We start from the raw sequence: 24,121 nt of genomic DNA, 5'->3' as shown, positions 1-24,121 counted from the left end.
TGCTTTCAGGTCTCTTCTCTAATACTGCTAAGAGGATTATTTAAGATGATTCTGCCTGCAACTAACTTCTGTTTTTATGGAAGATGCAAAATCACTGTGCAATTTCAGATCTGTTACAAAAAACTGATATCAAAGACAGTATCTTGATATCTTAGTTACAATGCAAAGAATCCTTGATTATTAGAGTTGTAAAGGACTTGAGAGGTTGGTCATTTAATGCCAGGATTTCCAAACCTGCCTGTGCATCAGAATTATCTGGGCAGTTTTTGAATCTTATTCAGAAGTTCAGAACCAGAGTCTCTGCAAGAGGAGTGTAAGAATGTGTGCTTTGTAAAGCCTCACAGATGATAAGGATGCAGCCAGCCTGACCCCACACGGTGGTCAGAGGTTTAGGAACCACTGATTCATCCTCACTTATTTTTCCATAGTTAAACTGCATACAAATGAGAATCAGTCTAGAGCTTCTTAAAATGCAGACTATCAGATCTCATCGCTAGAGATTTGGATTCCATAGGTCTGCAGGCTATGTATATTTTTAACAAACATGCCACATGATTTTAATACAGAAAGTCTAAGGATCACACATTAAGGAAGAATAATACAAAGCATTGTTCTTCATTTTTTTTTAACCCCAGGTACCTTTTTAAAAACCTAAGTATCTCATAGCTTTTCTATAGCTTCTAGTATATATATATACACACACATATATATATAATATTTAGTTTCTCTTATATAATGCTATAATATTGAATATAGTTTTAAACACCAAGCCCAAATTACTTCCCATGATTCTGAAATGTACTTTCAGCACCTAAGAATATACCCCCTGATTTAGTGCTTGGCTTAATGTGTGCTGACACCATTCATTTGCGATGTTGCCAACTCCAGGTCCATGCTAAGTCACAGATCCCATTACAGGAAATGGCTTTCTCACCTCTTCTGTGAAAAACACCTTGATACCTCCCACCCACTGCCCCACTTTCCCACTTGCTGCCTCAACACAAAAAAAGTGGCCCTCGTAGCCTCTACTCTCAACTAAGGTGCCCTATATGCAAGCAGGTCATGACTGGTGGTTGCAGATGTATAGTGAATAATTTGTTCCTATTAATAAACACTAATGTTCACAAATTTGCATTTAAAAATCAGATCCAGAGTTGGATGCACCCCTTTAATAACTTTCATTCTTTGTAAATAAAAGGGCCATATTTACAATTATGAGCTTGGTTTACCATGAGAGTGTACTAGTGGAAAAAGGTGAGCACTGTTCTTTTAGAAAACACATCCTTCGGAAGCAGTTCAAGCTTGGGGAAAAGATTCCTTTGGACTCTATTACCACAAGATAAAAAATTATGGCATGGGAACTGAACCAAGATGGCGGAGTAGAAGGACGTGCTCTCACTCCCTCTTGTGAGAACACCAGAATCACAACTAGCTGCTGGACAATCATCAACAGGAAGATATTGGAACTCACCAAAAAATATACCCCACATCCAAAGACAAAGGAGAAGCCACAGTGAGACGGTAGGAGGGGCGCAATCACAGTAAAGTCAAATCCCAGAACTGCTGGGTGGTTGACTGACAGACTGGAGAACTTATACCACAGAAGTCCACCCACTGGAGTGAAGGTTCTGAGCCCCACATCAGGCCTCCCAACCTGGGGGTCCGGCAACAGGAGGAGGAATTCCTAGAGAATCAGACTTTGAAGGCTAGTGGGATCTGATTGCAGAAATTCGACAGGAGTGGGGGAAACAGAGACTCCACTCTTGAAGGGAACACACAAAGTAGTGTGCGCATTGGGACCCAGGGGAAGGAGCAGTGACCCCAGGGGAGACTGAACCAGACCTACCTGCTAGTGTTGGTGGGTCTCCTGCAGAGGCGGGGGTGGCTGTGGCTCACTGTGGGGACAAGAACACTGGCAGCAGAAGTTCTGGGAAGTACCCCTTGGTGTGAGCCCTCCCAGAGTCTGACATTAGCCCCACCAAAGAGCCCGCCATTAGCCCCACCAAAGAGCCCAGGTAGGCTCCAGTGTTGGGTTGCCTCAGGCCAAACAACCAACAGGGAGGGAACCCAGCCCCACACATCAGCACTCAAGCGGATTAAAGTTTTACTGAGCTCTGCCCACCAGAGCAACACCCAGCTCTACCCACCACCAGTCCCTCCCATCAGGAAACCTGCACAAGCCTCTTAGATAGCCTCATCCACCAGAGGGCAGACAGCAGAAGCAAGAAGAACTACAATCCTGCAGCCTGTGGAACAAAAACCACATTCACAGAAAGATAGACAAGATGAAAAGGCAAAGGACTATGTACCAGATGAAGGAACAAGATAAAACCCCAGAAAAACAACTAAATGAAGTGAAGATAGGCAACCTTCCAGAAAAAGAATTCAGAATAATGCTAGTGAAGATGATCCAGGACCTCGGACAAACAATGGAGGCAAAGATCGAGAAGATGCAAGAACTGATTAACAAAGACCTAGAAGAATTAAAGAACAAACAAACAGAGATGAACAATACAATAACTGAAATGAAAACTACACTAGAAGGAATCAATAGCAGAATAACTGAGGCAGAAGAACGGATAAGTGACCTGGAAGACAGAATGGTGGAATTCACTGCTACAGAACAGAATAAAGAAAAAAGAATGAAAAGAAATGAAGACAGCCTAAGAGACCTCTGGGACAACATTAAATGCAACAACATTCACATTATAGGGGTCCCAGAAGGAGAAGAGAGAGAGAAAGGACCAGAGAAAATATTTGAAGAGATTATAGTCAAAAACTTCCCTAACATGGGAAACGAAAAAGCCACCCAAGTCCAGGAAGCGCAGCAAGTCCCATACAGGATAAACCCAAGGAGAAACAAGCCGAGACACATACTAATCAAATGGGCAAAAATTAAAGACAAAGAAAAATTATTGAAAGCAGCAAGGGAAAAATGACAAATAACATACAAGGGAACTCCCATAAGGTTAACAGCTGATTTCTCAGCAGAAACTCTACAAGCCAGAAGGTAAAGTGATGAAAAGGAAGAACCTACAAACCAAGATTACTCTACCTGGCAAGGATCTCATTCAGACTCGATGGAGAAATCAAAAGCTTTACAGACAAGCAAAAGCTAAGAGAATTCAGCACCACCAAACCAGCTCTACAACAAATGCTAAAGGAACTTCTCTAAGTGAGAAACACAAGAGAAGAAAAGGATCTACAAAAACAAACCCAAAACAATTAAGAAAATGGTCATAGGAACATACATATCGATAATTACCTTAAATGTGAATGGATTAAATGCTCCAACCAAAAGACACAGGCTTGCTGAATGGATACAAAAACAAGACCCATATATATGCTGTCTACAAGAGACCCACTTCAGACCTAGGGACATATACAGACTGAAAGTGAGGGGATGGAAAAAGATATTCCATGCAAATGGAAATCAAAAGAAAGCTGGAATAGCAATACTCATATCAGAAAAAATAGACTTTAAAATAAAGAATGTTACAAGAGACAAGGAAGGACACTACATAATGATCAAGGGATCAAACCAAGAAGAAGATATAACAATTATAAATATATATGCACCCAACACAGGAGCTCCTCAATACATAAGGCAACTGCTAACAGCTGTAAAAGAGGAAATCGACAGTAACACAATAATAGTGGGGGACTTTAACACCTCACTTACACCAATGGACAGATCATCCAAAATGAAAATAAATAAGGAAACAGAAGCTTTAAATGACACAATAGACCAGATAGATTTAATTGATATTTATAGGACATTCCATCCAAAAACAGCAGATTACACGTTCTTCTCAAGTGCGCACGGAACATTCTCCAGGATAGATCACATTTGGGTCACAAATCAAGCCTCAGTAAATTTAAGAAAATTGAAATCATATCAAGCATCTTTTCTGACCACAATGCTATGGGACTAGATATCAATTACAGGGGAAAAAACGTAAAAACCACAAACACATGGAGGCTAAACAATACATTACTAAATAACCAAGAGATCACTGAAGAAATCAAAGAGGAAATCAAAACATACCTAGAGACAAATGACAATGAAAACACGACAATCCAAAACCTATGGGATGCAGCAAAAGCAGTTCTAATAGGGAAGTTTATAGCTATACAAGCCTACCTCAAGAAACAAGAAAAATCTCAAGTAAACAATCTAACCTTACAACTAAAGGAACTAGAGAAAGAAGAACAAATAAAACCCAAAGTTAGCAGAAGGAAAGAAATCATAAAGATCAGAGCAGAAATAAATGAAATAGAAACAAAGAAAACAATAGCAAAGATCAATAAAACCAAAAGCTGGTTCATTGAGAAGATAAACAAAATTGATAAACCATTAGCTAGACTCATCAAGAAAAAGAGGGAGAGGACTCAAATCAATAAAATTAGAAATGAAAAAGGAGAAGTTACAACAGACACTGCAGAAATACAAAGCATCCTAAGAGACTACTACAAGCAACTCTATGCCAATAAAATGGACAACCTGGAAGAAATGGACAAATTCTTAGAAAGGTATAACCTTCCAAGACTGAACCAGGAAGAAATAGAAAATATGAACAGACCAATCACAAGTAATGAAATTGATACTGTGATTAAAAATCTTCCAACAAACAAAAGTCCAGGACCAGATGGCTTCACAAGTGAATTCTATCAAACATTTAGAGAAGAGCTAACACCCATCCTTCTCAAACTCTTCCAAAACATTGCAGAGGAAGGAACACTCCTAAACTAATTCTATGAGGCCACCATCACCCTGACACCAAAACCAGACAAACATACTACAAAAAAGAAAATTACAGACCAATATCACTGATGAATATAGATGCAAAAATCCTCAACAAAATACTAGCAAACAGAATCCAACAACACATTAAAAGGATCATACACCATGATCAAGTGGGATTTATCCCAGGGATGCAAGCATTCTTCAATATACACAAATCAATCAATGTGATACACCATATTAACAAATTGAAGGAAAAAAACCATATGATCATCTCAATAGATGCAGAAAAAGCTTTTGACAAAATTCAACACCCATTTATGATAAAAACTCTCCAGAAAGTGGGCATAGAGGGAACCTACCTCAACATAATAAAGGCCATATATGACAAACCCACAGCAAACATCATTCTCAATGGTGAAAAACTGAAAGCATTTCCTCTAAGATCAGGAACAAGACAAGGATGTCCACTCTCACTGCTATTATTCAAAATAGTTTTGGAAGGCCTAGCCTCGGCAATCAGAGAAGAAAAAGAAATAAAAGGAAAACAAATTGGAAAAGAAGAAGTAAAACTGTCACTGTTTGCAGATGACATGATACTATACATAGAGAATCCTAAAGATGCCACCAGAAAACTACTAGAGCTAATCAATGAATTTGGTAAAGTTTCAGGATACAAAATTAATGCACAGAAATCTCTTGCATTCCTATACACTAATGATGAAAAATCTGAAAGAGAAATTAAGGAAACACTCCCATTTACCATTGCAACAAAAAGAATAAAATACCTAGGAATAAACCTACCTAGGGAGACAAAAGACCTGTATGCAGAAAACTATAAGACACTGATGAAAGAAATTAAAGATGATACCAACAGATGGAGAGATATACCATGTTCTTAGATTGGAAGAATCAATATTGTGAAAATGACTATACTACCCAAAGCAATGTACAGATTCAATGCAATCCCTATAAAATTACCAATGGCATTTTTTATGGAACTAGAACAAAAAATCTTAAAATTTGTATGGAGACACAAAAGACCCTGAATAGCGAAAGCAGTCTTGAGGGGAAAAAAACGGAGCTGGAGGAATCAGACCCCCTGACTTCAGACTATACTATAAAGCTATAGTAATCAAGACAATATGGTACTGGCACAAAAACAGAAATATAGATCAATGGAACAAGACAGAAAGCCCAGAGGTAAACCCACGCACCTATGGTCAACTAATCTATGACAAAGGAGCCAAGGATATACAATGGAGAAAACACAGTCTCTTCAATAAGTGGTGCTGGGAAAACTGGACAGCTACATGTAAAAGAATGAAATTAGAACACTCCCTAACACCATACACTAGAATAAACTCAAAATGGATTAGAGACCTAAATGTAAGACCAGACACTGTAAAACTCTTTAGAGAAAAACATAGGAAGCACACTCTTTGACATAAATCACAGCAAGATATTTTTTGATCCACCTCCTAGAGTAATGGAAATAAAAACAAAAATAAACAAATGGGACCTAATGAAACTTAAAGCTTTTTCAAAGCAAAGGAAACAATAAACAAGACGAAAAGACAACCCTTAAAATGGGAGAAAATATTTACAAATGAATCAACGGACAAAGGATTAATCTCCAAAATATATAAACAGCTCATGCAGCTCAATATTAAAAAAACAAACAACCCAATCCAAAAATGGGCAGAAGACCTAAATAGACATTTCTCCAAAGAAGATATACAGATGGCCAAGAAGCACATGAAAAGCTGTTCAACATCACTAATCATTAGAGAAATGCAAATCAAAACTACAATGAGGTATCACCTCACACCAGTTAGAATGGGCTTCATCAGAAAATCTACAAACAACAAATGCTGGAGAGGGTGTGGAGAAAAGGGAACCCTCTTGCACTGTTGGTGGGAATGTAAATTGATACAGCCACTATGGAGAACAGTATGGTGGTTCCCTAAAACACTAAAAATAGAATTACCATATGATCCAGCAATCCCACTACTCGGCCTATACCCAGAGAAAACCACAATTCAAAAAGACACATGCACTCCAATGTTCATTGCAGCACTATTTACAACAGTCAGGTCATGGAAGCAACCTAAATGCCCATCGAGAGACAAATGGATAAAGAAGATGTGGTACATATATACAATGGAATATTACTCAGCCATAAAAAGGAACGAAACTGGGTCATTTGTTGAGACGTGGATGGATCTAGAGACTGTCATACAGAGTGAAGTAAGTCAGAAAGAGAAAAACAAATATCGTATATTAACGCATATATGTGGGAACTAGAAAAATGGTACAGATGAACCAGTTTGCAGGGCAGAAATTGAGACACAGATGTAGAGAACAAACATATGGACACCAAGGGTGGAAAGCCACGGGGGTGTGGGGGTGGTTGTGTGATGAACTGGGCAATTGGGATTGACGTGTATACACTGATGTGTATAAAATTGATGACTAATAAGAACCTGCTGTATAAAAAACAATAGAGAAAACCTATTTATTAGGTTTATAGACATGTGTGCAATTAAAAAAAAAAACACTACTGTTACCTTGAAAAAAAAAAAGACTATAAATTTTCCTGTAAGCACAGCTTTAGTCACATCCAAGTTTGGTATGTAATATTTTTATTATCATTCTGTTCAAATTATTTTCTAACTCCAATTGTGATTTGTTTTTTGGGGGGTTACTTAGAAGTAGTGTATTTCATAACTTCTAGTTACTTTTTTGTTACTGATTTATAGCTTAACTACAAGTCAAGAAACACACTTTGTATAATTTTAATACTTTGAAATTTGTTAAAATTTGCCTTATAGCACAATATGGTCAGTTTTTAAAATGTTCCAAGTGTGCTTGAAAATAATTTGTAATTTAAAGTTTTGGAGTATAGTGACTATGTATCTGTTTGTTGAATCAAATTTGCTGCTCACGTTATTTAAGTTTTTTATATCCTTACTAATTTTTTTTGGGGGGGGGTCTACTGGTTCTGAAAGAGGTATCCTCTATCAGTGAATGACAGCAGTATGTTAAATCTCCTATTATGATAGTGAATTTGCCTATTTTTTCCTTGTAGCTCTGTTGCTCTATATAATTTGAAGTTAAGTGCATACAAATTTAAAACTTCCTGGTAAATTGAAAGAAAAAATTATGGCATGGCATGAAAATAATTACCAATTCCTGGTCAACAACTTTTAAAATGTCTCAGCATCATACTGAAATATGTAGCTGTGAAACGGTATGGTGTCTGGAATTTGTTCCATAACACATTAAAAAAAAAAAAAGATGAAGAAAGTTGGAAATTTTTTTATCATTATTGCAAGTGGGTGATGGATATTTGGTATCCCTTGGGTCCTTTTTACTCTTTTTCTATGTTTGAAAATTTTCATAAGCACAAAAATGGCTCAGGAGCTTCCCTGGTGGCGCAGTGGTTAAGAATCCGCCTGCCACTTCAGGGGACATGGGTTCGAGCCCTGGTCCGGGAAGATCCTACATGCCGCGGAGTAACTAATCCCCTGTGCCACACCTACTGAGCCTGTGCTCTAGAGCCCGTAAGCCACAGCTACTGAAGCCCGCGCGCCTAGAGCCCGTGTTCTGCAACAAGAGAAGCCACCACAATGAGAAGCCCACGCACCGCAATGAAGAGTAGCCCCCGCTCGCCACAACTAGAGAAAGCCCATGTGCAGCAACAAAGACCCAATGCAGCCAAAAATGAAATAAACTAAGTAATTAAAAAAAAAAAAAAACAAGGTCCTACTCTATAGCACAGGGAACTATATTCAATACCCTGTGATAAACCCATAATGGAAAAGAATATGAAAAAGAATGTATATATATGTATAACTGAGTCACTTTGCTGTACAGCAGAAATTAACACAACATTGTAAATCAACTATACTTCAACAAAATAAATTTTTTTAAAAACGGCTCAGATTATAATTAAAATATTATTATCAACATTTCCCATATTTCATTCCTTATGGGTACATTTCCTTTTCAGGTACAAATATTCCATATTGAAAATTCTATATTCAACAACTTCAGTATTTTTTTTCCATTTAGTATAGCATATTTTGTATTAAATGCAAAAGGAAGTAGCACAAGAAGAATCTAAAGGTGGAAAAAATTCAGAAGACAGAATTTCAAATGGTATACAGAAGGTAAAGCTAGAAACTACAAATAAGGAACAAACGTTTCTTGGACAAGGTTGTTTCCAGACAGCTACCTTTCAAAATACTACTCTATTTACTCACTGGACATTACCAGAGCTATCAGAACAGGTAACTCCTGTTATTTTTCCTATCTATATATCACTTTATTAATCATTTATATACAGCCCTTTGATAGATACACATATCACAGGAAATCTCATCCATTAAAAAAAATAATAACCTTAACAGTACCTAAACTTAAACCTTGAATTTAAGATAGATTCCAAATAATATTTTTCTTTTTAGTGAATCCAGTTGTTTCATTATTTCATACTATAATTAAGATTTAAGATACATTAAGTGATAACTCTAAAATTTGTAATAGAACTAACATATAAGATAGGATGGATGGTAAAAAAATTTATTCTTATTTAACCAATTTATTAAAAACAGTTGTCATCATTTTATTAAAGGAAGCATTAAGAATAAGTATCCCACCATTTTTTCCAATATTTTTGACAAGCTAATTAATTCTAAAAGAAATGTATTCAATATTACTAAAGAAAGTGTCATTTTGATTGAAAGAACTTCAGAAACAATGCAGTTAAAGAGTATAAATAAAATAATTAAGAGAAAAGTGATCAAAACAATCTTTGTCAGCAAGAACCTATTCTGTGAAGAATCATTCACAGAATGATGTACACTTATTACAGGTAAGAAGATCAGCAGAATCCTACGAGCCCAGGACATAAGGATCATGCTGTAAGTAAAAGCTATTTACAATGGAAATTTTCCATTGGATCTGTATAGCATTAATAGATAACAATATATTTACTAACTTTTTGAGCACTTAGTATGTGCCAAGTACTATATGAAATATTTTATAATTTATTAAAAAAAAATTTTTGTAACAGTCATGTAAGATAGATATTTAAAGATAATTAAAAAGAGAGAGAGAGAGAATGAGAGAGAATAGAGACAGAAAGATAAAGAGAAAAGGGACAGGTTAAGTAGCCTAGTCTAAGTTCATGCAACAGAAAGTGACAAAGTCAGAATTCAAATCCAAACCTAGTGACAACCAGCCTGTATTCTTACCACTCTGCCACACTGTGTCTCTAGAATACCTGAATGTTTATGTTGAAAGAGTTCAGACCTTTACATACTGCTGAAGGTAGTGATTATGTCAGGAAAACTTACTGTAATAAATAAATCAACACTGTACATGTTACAGACTGATTGTCAAGTTGTACCCTGCTGACATTTCATATTGTAATACTGAAAGAAATGTTGAAAAGTAATTTGCCTATAAAAGGTACCTCTGCTATATCAATCTTTTATATAAACTTACTAGTATGTAAGGATGCCTCTTGGCTTCCTTGGCCATGATTAATCTTTTAGTCTCAGTACGTTTTAGTTGCATTTATTTACTATTTTTTAACATTAAATTTACTGAGGTATGATTTACATAGAATGCATTTTTAAAAAGCTGTTAAATCCCAAAAGGGCATTTCAAAATCTAGTATTTCTTTAAGCAGCATTTTCCATACAGTTTATGGCAGAGCTGAGCACAAAGAAGATATTCAGTAAATTTTGCTGATCATCTGACAAAAAAAACATTGCTTTAGTTAATGAAATATCTTCCCTCAGATAGAGACAGCATGATTTCTAAAATAAAATATTCTTAGTGAATAGAAAAATATAGAAGAAAAAGATAGCTGGTCTGTTAATGTAATTTCAGTTCTGTTAAATGTTCAGCAGATGTATTTTTCATTTGTTGAATAATTTTTTAGATTGAAAAAATTATATCACCTATTGCATTTTATCTTAACTCAGTGAAGTTCAGGTACTACATTGAAACTGAGGGTAAGAACGTTTCATAATTGCTTTCTTTAACAACCTTAAAGAAAGAAACAGAAAATATGCAATTAAATGAAAATAATTTAAATGAGAAGGAAAAAAGACAATGCATCTATAATGGATGCATGGGGATCATTTATTTACAGATTGCAAAGTAAAAAAGAAAGAAAGAAATAAGCAAAAGCAGGCTCAAAGTTAGAAAGATGATCACAAGGTCAAGGATGGTAGTTGTTGCAAAATACAATGTTCTTAGATTAGCAGATAATGTTCTTTTGGTTTTTTAGAATAGCTGGGGATACCTGTCTTTTGTGAGAGATTCTGAAAGAGTTAACTCACAGAATACCTTTTGTAATTTTTAACAAGCCAGAGATCGTGGACAAAGAATGATGATGTACAAGCCATGTTCTTTTGCCAGTCCAAAGCACATAAAATATTCCAAAATCAGTCCCAGATTTTATCATTTTGTCTTCTAGACACACAGGAAGAGACTATATTACAGGTATTGTTGACACAAACTCATCCTAGACTCAGGTTGTATGAATAATCTGCATCAGGTCTTTTCTATTTGTGAATGGAATATAAAAACTATGTGAAACAATGGTTGAAATCTGTAAGAATAGTGGATGAGGGAAAACTCAAAATCCAGAAAGAACTAAGTGTTATGAAACAATAATGATAACATATTTGGAACAAGAGTAAGAGTAAAAATATTGACCTATTACTTGAAGAAGGGAGTGTAAGGAAATCAAAGGAGGGTAAACAACTCAATTATGCTTTCATCCTTTCTACTAAGGAGAAAAATTCACAGATGGGAAAGTACAGAAAAGCTTCATTAAAAAGGCACCAAATGTGAAAGACGCTAGTTTCTGAGTTTAAGCCTCAGTTCCATCAAATTACACTCCAGTCAGTGCAAAGAAATGACCTGGAGATGCGATCACAGTACTAGTCAAATGACATCCAGCTAACACAGCACATACCTAGAGAACATACTTTAGTTCCACACTTCATTCTCAAAGAACCACCACAAAAATGTCTTTATAATACCGACAGTTTTGAACACTAGATATATCTTCTCTAAAATATCATGAGCGGAAAGAGTGCAAGAGGACTGAAAATGACAAAGATCCCAATTATTAGGAAGATTCTTGAAACCATAGACTAATAAGCCTGATGGGTGTCCTAGCAAAATTCTGTAAGAGAGAATTGGATAGGGAGGAACATTAAAAAAAAAAAAACAACACAGAAGTAATCATAGACACCACTGTAGTTTACTGAAGAAGACATCGTGTTGAACTGTTACATTCCTCCTTTTGACAGTTATAAAGATATCAGTGAGATAATTTTTTAGTAAAGTCTAATGATGTTTTTTGTATAAAGTAGGAAAGTGCTTGCTGATCACTAGTAAATTAAATGTATGGTTGGCTGAAAAACTGTACCCACAAATTGTTAATCAATAAAAGTCAACTACATGTGCTCTAGGAGCTATTTCTTTGTATTTACCCTGCTTTGTGAGAATATCAACAACTTGGATGAAAATAGGGAAATGTGTATGTCTCTGATGATGGATTTTTATAGCACAATTGTAGAGAAGAAAAGATTCAGAATTCCTGGACAAGTGACTTAACTACCCCCCAAGTTAATGAAACAATACATTTTATTTATTTTGAGATGAAGAATGAATAAGGGCTACATCAAAGTAATGCATGATATTCGTTCATGTGAAGGACAGGTGGCAACAGTTAATCCAAAATTCAACACAAACCAACTCTGTGATGTGAAAACAGATAATGCAGTCTTAAATTGTGTTCATTCACTGGCTGTATCCCTGGAGCTTAACAGTTACGCTATCTATTACACTGATTAAAGTCAAATATAGTGCATTGCATTCCATCTGAAGCACCACATTTTGTAAAGCACATCATTCTAATTAGAATAATAGTAAAATGAAATCAGGTTGGTGATGGATCTAGAGACTCTTCTATGTAAGGAAAACAAAAAGAATCAACAATATTTAATGAACAGAAGTGAGATCAAAAGAGAGAACATGAAATAGATAATAGGTGAAACTGGCATTATGTGTGTATGAGTGTGCGTGTGTGTGTGGATACAGATATCATAACTAGGACTAGTGAGTCAAATTTATGGATAAGTATATTTTCAGCACATAAGGAAAGACTTTCTCACAATGAAAGCTGTCTAGTTCTGGAACAGGTTGCTTTGTAAAGTAATAAACTTCCCCTTGGTGGAAGTGTTCAGAGGGTGGCTGGCCACCCGTCTGGGATATAATGTGCAGAATTCCTAAGTAGATAGGTGGGTGGATAAAAGGATACCTGGAGTTTTTTTTAGAACTCTCAGACTTTAATAAAGGACAGAACAGCAGAAGAAAAGGCTGTGTCTTATTCTTTGCACACCCAGGGCCCACTAGGGAATGAGGAACATGGTAGGACTTCCATAAATGTTGCACCAAATTGATAACAAATAGAGAAGCTATAAATAGTAGTACAAACAACACACATATGAGAAAGAAATGAATAAGAAATCAATGGCAATAGAAAGTAGATCATTTTATCTAATCAAATGTTTGTTCTGTGTAATGAAAGTTGCATGTAATTCTTAGGCCAAGTGACATTTACCAAGACGCTTGAAGAAATTCTCCTCTTCGTCTCTCCCGTTTTCCATTCCACTCCCTGGTCCACCTTCAGAAAGCTTTACAGCACTGGTGAATTTGACCTGAGAAAAAAAAGGATAGTAGTCAGATAACTCAATTCAAAGGAAATTCTTTGTGTTTATACTAACCTTTACCTTGAAAAATAAGTTGTTTAGAATATAAAGGTCACTTCATTTCTTTTGGCTTCCACATCTGGTTAGCTAGTCTGTATAGTTTATTCCCATGTGCCAATAAAGACATCACTTATAACTATAATTTGAAGGAGAGTCTGGTCATAGATTGAAAGTAAAATAATCAGGCACTATGAAAATAATTTAGTGAACAATTGAGATATTCTTAGAGTTTAATTCTGATAAAGTCTAAACTCAAATTTATGAACAAGTCATATTCATCCTTTACAAACAACACCACAACTGAGAATCAGATGAAAGTAAAAGATAGCCAAATAGAAGATTTCAAATCTCTACGAAAGAACCAGTATAAATGAATTTATAATGTGTACTATAACTAAAGTGCAATAACATGTTTTTTTCCTAACACTTAAAATGTGTTTGTTTACAGCAAAGCAAGGAAGCTATGGACCTCACAGACTCTCAAATACTTGGCCAAATTTTAGTAAAAAGAATATGAAGGAGGAATTATAAATATATCTTCTAAATGTCTTATAAGGTTGCTATAATCTTTTTATAATTCCAAAATATTACTTTAAAAAGAGATAGAAGAAAACTGGTTTTAGTGAGATTCAAAGAAGAAAGAGTATAAGCAAATAATTTGTATATAAAGAAATGTAACTCCTATCACATGCTGAAAATTACAGCGACCAGGCCACGAATCAGCCACAGGGAAGACTCTTATCAGAAATGGATTTCACTAAGAATCACGACCTTTTCCAAACTGCATGCTACTACAATGCTTAACAGAAGAAGCACTTAGTGGGAAAAATCATCCTGAGCTTCTTTATCCTTTTCAAAGGGGAGGAAGGTTCAGATGATAGGAAAAGTAGGGAAGGAAAATAAATGGGGTGTGTGTGTGTGTGTGTGTGTGTAAAAGAAATCACTGTACAATTATGTGTCCTTGGATAGGAGCTTGAGATGTTAGGATTTCATACATGTATTAAAAGTAGCTGGGAATTAATACCTATATACCTCTCTATATCTGCATTACAATTTTATTTATAGTTTTTGTCACTTTTTTCCTTTCTATGATTGCCTCATACTAAGACATCTTAGTTTCCATAGTTCACTCAAGTTTCCAAAGCTTACTTACCTTGAAGAGAATTTCTTCAGCTCCTCCTTATTTGGCCCCTCCAGGTGTTTAGCAGTTCTCAGCCCTGACATTTTTCTATCAGCGACTCCAACATTCTCTTACGTAAGTAATGTCCTGTTTACCTTGGAGCTTTGCCTGATGAAAGAGAGGCGGTCCACAGAGCTGATGTCCAGGAGGTCCTCCACACCATCTGCCAGGCCTGAGAGGGAGGATCGTTTCAGCCAGTTTCCTAGTTAATAATTTTAAAAAATTAGACCATTATAGCATTTTCTCCCAAATGGATTACACAAAAAAGTTGGCATGTGCCCAACAAGCAATGAAAGTTACATGACTTGATGTAAATAAAAGTGAAAACAAATTGTTTTCAAAATGTACATGCTTTGAATAAAAACATTCAGTGTTGGACTATAAAATTACATGACTAAATCAGAACAAAAAGAACCCAGGCCTCTTGCGTGATTAAAACCGTAACCCATACAGTTCTCTTTGGCAGCTTTCACATCTTCTGTTAAGTCCTATTGATTTTACCTCCTAAGTATCTTTCAAATATGTCTACTTCTCTCCATCTACACGGTCACCACCCAGTCTAAGCTACCATTACTTATACCTGGACCACAAGGGCGGCTTTCTATCTGGTCCCCCATATCCACTCATGCTCCCTCCAATGTGTTTTCCATGCAGTGATCTTTTAGAAAAAAAGTTTACCTGCTCATGTTATCCCCCTGTTCAACATCCCACCTCAGCTCTGTAGGGCTGTAGGATGAAGACCCAATCTGACCTGCAAGGCCCACACGCTCTGGTCCCTATGGCTTCACCATAGTCATGCAGCCGCTCTTGTCTCAGTTCTTCCATGTCCCTCCCTCCTAATACCTTTGCACATTGTACTGCTACCACCTGGAGTGCTCTCCTTCCTCCTTCTTCCAAGTACCCTGCAGATCTTAATGTCTCTTCCTTCAGGAAGCCTTCCCTGATTCCTGCCTCTCCTCCCCCTCATTTACGTTAGGTCTCATCCTTGCATGCTTTTAGGGTACTACATATACTGCCCTCATAAAATTGATAGTTTGGGGACTTCCCTGGTGGCACAGTGGTTAAGAATCACCTGCCAATGCAGGGGACACAGGTTCGATCCCTGGTCTGGGAAGATCCCACATGCCGCAGAGCAACTAAGCCCACGCGCCGCAACTACTAAGCCTGTGCTCTAGGGCCCGGTGCCACAACTACTGAGCCCGCATGCTGCAACTACTGAAGCCCACGTGCCTAGAGCTCACGCTCCACAACAGGAGAAGCCACCGCAGCGAGAAGCCTGAGCACTGCAACGAAGACCCAATGCAACCAAAAAAAAAAAATAATAAATCATAGCTTGCAACTCTACTTAGTTGTATGATTATCTGCTTTAGTGACTGTCACCCCTAATAGATTGTAAATTCAGCAAAGTCAGGCATTGTGAAATTCTGCTCACCATTTAATCCCTGAATCCTAGCACAGTGTTTGCACACCATAGAAGCTCATAGGAAAGGTTTGAGAAATATCTGCTGGAAAAAATGAATGAATGAATGAGTAAATGAAGGAGTCAGCCTAGGCTTTGTGACTTGAAAGCTTTCCCTTTCTCTACCTTCCCATGAGTTGCTCTGTTTTGATTGTGAGTTGGTTTGAGGACATGGCAGGGAACAAGAGAATCCATAAAATAAATACAGACATACTTTTACCTATGGGGAGTTTAAGCTTCTTTCGGAGGGAAATTCTACGGGACCGTGAGCGGGTGCGCCGGTCAGAGGTGGTCCCTGAGTGGGCAGTGGTGCATTCTGAGGTGTCCTGCTCAGACTGGCTGCTGGTGTCACTCGCTGCACTCTGGGATTTGAACATCTTGCGCCAGAAATCTTTCCTCCCCATGTTGCCCCCTTGCATTTGTTCATCGCTGAAAGCAAGCAGAGGAGAGGGTTAAACGTCTGAACACATGTGAAATTCTCTTAAATTTCTTTCAACCTCCTGCCAATGACACTGTGGCAAATCATGCAGGATGATCTTTGATGGGCTGGGATTTAGGAAGAGGCAGAGTGGGAGTGGAAGGAGGGAGATCAAGCTTGACTCTCTGAGCTCTTCTTGAAAATAGCCATGTCTCAGCTGTCAAGTTGAGGAAATCATTTTTTTCAGCCATAATATAAGACTAAATATTATTGCAGGTAATCCTCTGCGAGTGTGAGTCATAAAACCTGAAGCACTTACAGTGTCAGTAAATATTTAACTTTTTCTTTTTAAGTTCCCTGGGGGATGTGCAGTACCGTATCTTATTCCCCACCCCCACCCCAGGACAGTATAATTCTTGGCCCTAAATAAACTCACAAAAATACTTGAACGAATGAATAAATAAAATGCAATCACCACACCCAGGGGATGCATCATCCCACAATTTTTCACTAAGTAATTTTCATAGTGCCTGATTATTTAGCTTTCTTAAGTCAAAGAAACTTAAGGTTTAGAAGTAAAAAAAGAAATTAGCCTGACTCAATAAGACAAATGGGAACATCTCCAAAGGGATTTTTGACTAGGGCATTCCACAAGAGGAAAAAGACAAGTGGCCAATGGTATGCAGAGTTTAGTCTCACTAGGAATTAAAAAAAAAAAAAAGCCCAGTTGAAATTAGATCCCTATTTTCACTCATTAAATAGGCAAAGATTAAGGTGGGGTGGGTTGGGAGGGGAAGAAAGCAATGATACTATCATATTGCCATGATGAGAGAATGATTCAACTTTTCTAGAGGGTAATTTTGTAAGATGTTATCCAAAGCCTATGTCTACACCCATGACAAAGAACTTCAATTTCCAGAAAGTTACCCCAAGGAAATGATGGGACAATATACTAAGATGTAGATACAAGAAGGTCAAATGCTCACTGAGGTTTCTGGGTCAATGTTAAAAAATTGGAAATAATCTAAATGTTTATCTCTAGGGAAACAGCTGAATAAATTATGGGACTTCCATATGATGGCATCCTCTGTAGTCATTAAAATCCTATTTTCAGAAGACTAGTGATATGGGGTATGTTGATGATATATTGCAAAGTTAAAAGGCACTGATAAAATGGATTAAGCAGGATATCACCAGGTTTATAAAAAAAGTACACGTGTATGTGTCTTTGTGTAAGCTCGTGTGTACACATGCTCAAATATGTACCCAACATAATACACCAAAAGTTTACTGTGGTTATCTCTAATTGAAGGTATTTAAAAATTGTTTTTCTCTATGCTTTTCTGTGTTTTCCACAGTTGGCAACTTGAAGAACACATATTATTATACTTTAGTAATTTGGAAAGAAAAGGTTATAGAGAATACTCTAGTAACATGTGATGAAATTTTTTGGGGGGGTTTGGGTAATGATCTGTTTATAAGCTTTGGGGTTAAATCTGGGATCTACCTAAAATTTGACAGTACTGTGTAAAGCAGTCGTTTTCTGGGGATATTTACATGGGGATGCAGATTTTTTCTCTCAAAATCTCATTAGAGTACTAAATACTTTTAATTATTATTTTAATTCAGGACATTCTGTTGATCAAATATGGTGTGAATTTAAATCAGTGTTTTAGAATTTGACTTCCTTGTTATTTTTATCAAATGATCACAGTGTTTGAAGCATTTCTTACCTTTGGGGAATGTGCAACACAATGATGAGTATATGACTACATGGCCCGAGTGGGGAAATATCCAGGGAGACTATAATTGATCAGCTTTACAATAAAATGCCACATCAGCGTTGTCCAATGGGTGTGTATCAATCATGAGTTTCAGAGAAATGGGCATATAAAACTGCTTTTAATGTTACTCAGTTAATGTGATTTTTATTTAAAAGGGAAAAAGGAGAAGCAAAGGGCATGAGGGGGGTAGGGGGAAGAGAAAGTTCTCTGCCTTCTGGCAGAGGAGGAGCCAAGATCACCCACCCACCTTTCTCCAGTGCTAAACAGAGGACACGTGGCGTGCTCATGTCCTGGGCCCACTAGGACCAGGGAAAAGTCCCATGTTTGACATTCTATGACATCCCTCCAAGTGGAAATTTTTATGTAGAGGCATATTAATACATGTATCTTCATTCAAGGGAAAGAACAGACATGTGCTAAATGCTGAGAAGTCAGGTGGTGTTAACAGAACACTGCAGAGAAAGAATTTTTGCAATCTAGAAAACTAAATCACCTATCAAGGTAGACAGTTTTATGTTTAAATCTAGCTTACCTATTAAATCATTCTTATTATTCAGATTAGCTCAATAGTTATAAGTGTTATTTTGGGGAAAAAAAAGTCCTCTCTCCTTTTTTGGACAGATTCTGTATGTAAGGACTTTTAACTAGTCTTGTGGTTGGTTATTCAGCTACAGACAGACCTTTGTCTTTCACATTAATTTTTTTCCCTTAGAGCTTATGTTTGGATTTTTACTATGTCCTTAAAGACGTCCTGAAAGGAAAAACTAAACCTCAGTTTTGAGAATGGAAATCAAAGAAGACAAAGGCTAAATGGTAATTTGGCAAGTCCATTGTTTCATTGACTGACTGTCATTCATTCATGCTTAAAATTAAGTGTCTACGATGGCCGCGCCCCGTCTAGGCACTGGGTTTGTAATGGTAAGTAAAAACTCATGTGGTCCCTGCACCCATGGGGTTGATTTACCTTCTCCTTACTTTTCTCCACCCATTTTAGGGGCAGTTTCTAAGATTTTGAAGGCCTACAAAAACTGTGCAGGCTTACTGTTCCTTAAAGGTTTTGTTTGCTTGTTGTGGATTACCAAGGTCCTATTTCATGACTGTGATTTCCTTGACTATAGAGAGGGGATACCATAAAATCTGGAATACCCTGCAGAATTTCTGGAAGGATAATCATTTAATATTAAATCAGGGTTTTGGGAAGTAGAATGGTATACCTAAAATGATCATATTTTAAATATTGATCACACCACTTGTGGGTACATAGGTCTCAAAAGAAGAATGAATACAAGTGAGCCTTGCATAGAACTAGACTGTATATTTGGTGTCTACAGTAATCCTCACATTTTCTGAGGGCACTATTTTCGTGATGCTTTTGATTTTGTTATTATGAAAAGTAGAGATAAACTGATATCAGAGGGCATTGGAATGGATCTCAGGAGAGAACCAAGGTGAAAAGGAGAAGAGTCGATGTTTCAGCTAACACTGGACAGGAGAGTAGATTATCTTACTTATTTTTGGAAAAGCTTCATTGATTACATTGACAGTCGTAAGTGATTTTAAGCAAGGAAGTGGATGCCATCCCCAGCTCACCTGATACACATGCTATTTTTCAAGATTAATCTGCAGGATTGTGCATGAAAGGCAGAAGTGGGGTAGAGACTGGCAATGGGAAAGGCAGTGAGGGAGGCTTCCTGGAAACACAAGGTTGGTTATTTGTGATTTGGGCCCGTAGAGATTAGTGGCTTTGGGAATGAAAAATAAAGGGCAGAAGCAAGGAGAAGTTCAACAGAAATGAAAAACAAAAAAACAGCAACTTGGAAAACAGAATTTCTTCCAGTGGGAAGTGCTCAACCCACTCCATGGGAGACAAAACCAATGCTACTTACTGCTCTGGAGTCTGTGAGGGGCGACCAGACATGAAGCTGCGACATTCCTCAGGTGCAGAGGTCACCTGGCCTTTATCCACAATGCTTCCTGCCTCTGACCTATGCAAATGGTACATTCCACCAATCACAACATAACAGGACACCACCTCCCAATACTTCATATACTTCATATACTTCATAAAGCAAAACACTTTGTTATAGACAACCTAAATGCCCTGCAAACCCTATACCATCATGAGTCTATGTTGGTATGGAATATATCCTACCATTTGAGTCATGACCTAGCTACCTTATTGCCTAAGGATACCACCATCATTGCAGACAGAGCCATTAACTACAGGCAGGATTTTAAGTTTAGGTATTTCTTTTAATCTTCGTAAGTGGCATTTCTTATACAATAGGCATACAATAAATTCATATTTATTAGAAGAAAAAATAATTGGGCATTGCTCAGCAATTTGTCTTTTGCCATGTTAAAAATATTACTTGCTGAACAGGATGATATGGTATCAGTAATTGCTTTTCCTTTCTGGATAAGAATGTAAGTTAGCTATAGAAGGGACCAAAACACAGATAACATTTTACCATGTAATTAAGAGCTATGAAGTGTGGTTCAAGTGTATGAAAGTTTGGGATCAACTGAGCTCTGATTCATACAAAGGCAGCATTTATTTGATGGTAAACTCATTCCTTTTCTAATCTGTTGCTGGGCCACCACCAGTGATATCACTCGTACAAAAAATTATAGTTCCCCCATCCCTGTACTGGAGTTACACACCATGTAGGAACCACATGGACAGTACAACAGAAGATTACATTCTACAGACATAGGCAAACCCTCATATTCAGAGAGCTCAAGCTTCCAACCTTTTACCACCTCCAGGCTTAGATTCCGGTTCATTTTCCTCCACCTTTTTCCCTGGTGCCAACTTCTCAGCACTATCAAGCAAAGCACTGAGGGCCACTCTCCTGAAGACATTCCCATGGGCCTCTTTGATAAACTGGACCAGCTGACGGATGTCACAATACAGTCCCTGTTTGGAGGCCAGAAGGAAAGTGCGGGGAAAGATAGCTGTGATTGAATAGTATTCACAGAAAAAAGGGGTAGAAGGTAATTCCTTGGATTTAGATGAGCATTGGAATCATAAAAGGAAAACATATTACTACAGTGAAACCAACGGTATCCTGTCCCTCCATTGTTCCTATGGTAACATTACCAAGAACCTTGCCCATCATCCTTAGTATGAAAAAAGATGGTTACCATGCTTCACATTCAGAAAGTTGGCTCTATCATTAGAAAGACATCAATTTACACTTTTAACCACTGGATTCCCAAGCTTTTAATTTTCTCTCTTAATTGTGACTTCTGAAGAGATGCCTGCAAAAAAAAGGCAATCAGAATTTTGTCTAGACTAGAGATTTCAGTCTCTGTTCAGCTTCTCCAAATTTTCTGCATCATTGTGATAAAATATGCTAAGTCCTCTAGACACTTCCAACAGAGCCTGATATTCAAGGATGATCCATTTTGCTTCACAGATTTAACAAATAATATGTATGTTGTAGCCCATTTGAACACGAGCTTGACTATGGACTTAAGATGATACAGGGTTATTAAAACCAACATATTAGTGATTCAACTTTTAATGCAGGGCTTATTTTATTTTTAAGATATTAAGCTTTGCATTCAGCATTTCCCCCTCTCTCTTCTCTCTTTAAGAAGGTAGTTACTATATTCTTTGTCTTAGGAAAAGTTCATGACAAAGCAGAACACAGAAGCCTACAAAACACTTACCTTACAACCCTTTTGGGTTTCAAAACCTAAGACCATTGGGACAATTATGCCTATGATGTTTAGAAAAGCAGAAGGAAGAACTACTAAGGAAAACATAGAATGTCCTTTGGGTCCTGTGGGCAGCAAGGCCCTATGCTCTCACTCTGCAATTTGGTGGCTCCTCCATGGAAGTCAAGGCCCCAGAAAGCAAGGGTTCCAAACTCACCAGAGAGCCCATCCCTAAGCAGCAGAGAGCACTACGTGAAATAAGAGGCATGACTGATGATTGAAACCCACGGAGCCTCACCAGGCACTGGGTCCTACACCTAAGACTTGGGGATCTTTGCACCACTCTGTGAGGTGGGGAGACCCATGAATGACTGAGGTTCAACTTCCAGCCATTCTGGTGGAATGGGGGTCCAAAGCCAAACTTAAGTTGATTTAAAGAAAAATAAGAAATATAGTATTTCTTCTATACACGAGTTTGTAGGTTAAGACATATAAGAGCTTGCATATACTATAATCAACTTGTCAAATTACTTCTTGCTATGACCAACCTGAACGCATGGATGGTACCCAAGTTATTCACAAGCTCCAAGAACCTTGCTAGGATGGCTTCAACAATCAGCAAAATTAAATTCCTTTTCATTTGGGGTTTTGTTCTGTTTATTGCAAGTTAAGTGAATACATAGTCTCAGTGGTTTAGAGTAGCTTAAGACCATTTCTTTGATTTAGGTAGATTAGCAGATAGTGTCCATATGTGTAAATGGGCTGATTTCTGCACAGCAGTCATTGTATCTAACAATGGTAAGATTGGTAAGATAGAAAAATGCTTCTTTATTCCTGGGAGAGACCTGAATTCATCTAGTTATATCAGATGTCTCAGTCTTCATCCACATTTTACTATCCCAAACCACAATCTCCTTAGTAGCAATTAAACACTAACCTTTTATAGCCCGGCTCTCTGTACCTGTGGCTTCAGTGGTTTAATTAACACAGTCTTTTTGAAGAGTAGCTAAAAGATTACAGTGTTCGATAAAAGAAGACAAAACCCATTTCAGCAGCATATTTGCATTAATTTTTAAAGTAAGCGCGGTTTCAAACAAAAGCTTGGTATAACTTTCTTTAATATTTCATGAGCCAACACGCTGGGCTCTAGCACCTTCTCTCTGAAGGGCTCTAAGTACCTAGCAACTATCTCAGCAACTACCACAGAACCTCTGAGATGGAAGAGATAAGACACTTTGCAGGTAGGATAACAAGTAACGGAGGAGAAATGTGTTGCTGAGTTTCTACTGTGAGTTACTGGTGACACTGAGAAAATAGATATTTTAACTTTAAAAGTTTTAGACTTCAACTTCTCTTTCTCAAGGCCATGGCACGAGACTGAGAACTCCTGTGGGAAGAAGAGGTGAGCCTCTCACCAGATTCTCAGGGCTGTGCAATTCATGCGTAGTTGAAGCGCAGCGTGTGATGAGGGATTTAAACATGGCGCTGACGATGATGCCTTCCACATTTTGGGCTGTGGATTTGTTGTCCACCGTGGTGAAGTTATTTCCAAACCCAGCCTTGTCTGGAATGCAAAGGCACCAATTAAAGGCAGTGTTTCCATTCAGCTACATAGTTTAAAGAAGTAATGAAGTACTCCAGGAGTTACTGAAGGGCTACACAAAATACAGAAACAGAGGATTGAGGATACTCCCGGTTTGATCATCTCTATGAGGACTTAAAGATGAACAACTCATAGTCTCCTTCAGAGTCTTTACTATGACATATTCCATCACTTTGAGAAATGTTTTCATTGATAAATCTTAGCAACAAAAAGAGGATCAACTGTTGACCCTAAGAACGTCTTTTAAACCTAAGCAGTTTTTAAATAGGTGATCACGTAAAAAAAAATATGATTTACTAAATGGTCCCTCGGTGGAGACAGACTTAATTTGATGTGGCTTTTTTGGTGGTGAAGAATGCTGGCTTCTCAGGGGAAACTGTTCAGTCTGTGAGAAGTGGAGTGAGGTGGGGCCGACCAGGTGAGCCGGCAGGGGGAGAGAAGAGGGGCGACAGGGCCCTGCAGG

At 37.5% G+C, this 24,121-nt stretch overlaps 1 protein-coding gene across 3 annotated transcripts in view; it reads right to left on the bottom strand.

Annotated features, from left to right (window-relative positions):
- Positions 1 to 24,121, bottom strand: part of UNC80 (unc-80 homolog, NALCN channel complex subunit) — a 236,575-nt gene that overhangs the window by 154,506 nt on the left and 57,948 nt on the right. For 2 of the 3 annotated variants that reach the window (XM_061204567.1, XM_061204576.1), the window contains exons 16-21: positions 23,471 to 23,619; positions 21,143 to 21,309; positions 20,276 to 20,374; positions 16,402 to 16,616; positions 14,824 to 14,930; positions 13,401 to 13,497 (exon numbers count right to left, since the gene is read on the bottom strand). In XM_061204567.1, the coding sequence (XP_061060550.1) occupies positions 13,401 to 13,497; positions 14,824 to 14,930; positions 16,402 to 16,616; positions 20,276 to 20,374; positions 21,143 to 21,309; positions 23,471 to 23,619 (834 nt within the window). The remainder of the gene's footprint in view (positions 1 to 13,400; positions 13,498 to 14,823; positions 14,931 to 16,401; positions 16,617 to 20,275; positions 20,375 to 21,142; positions 21,310 to 23,470; positions 23,620 to 24,121) is intronic. The other variant, XM_061204557.1, reaches the window with a different exon arrangement.

The sequence above is a fragment of the Eubalaena glacialis genome, chromosome 1, assembly GCF_028564815.1.
Source record: "Eubalaena glacialis isolate mEubGla1 chromosome 1, mEubGla1.1.hap2.+ XY, whole genome shotgun sequence".
Lineage (NCBI taxonomy): Eukaryota > Metazoa > Chordata > Mammalia > Artiodactyla > Balaenidae > Eubalaena > Eubalaena glacialis.
Note: the sequence above shows the minus strand (reverse complement) of the source record. Positions and strands in the feature narration are given on the sequence as shown.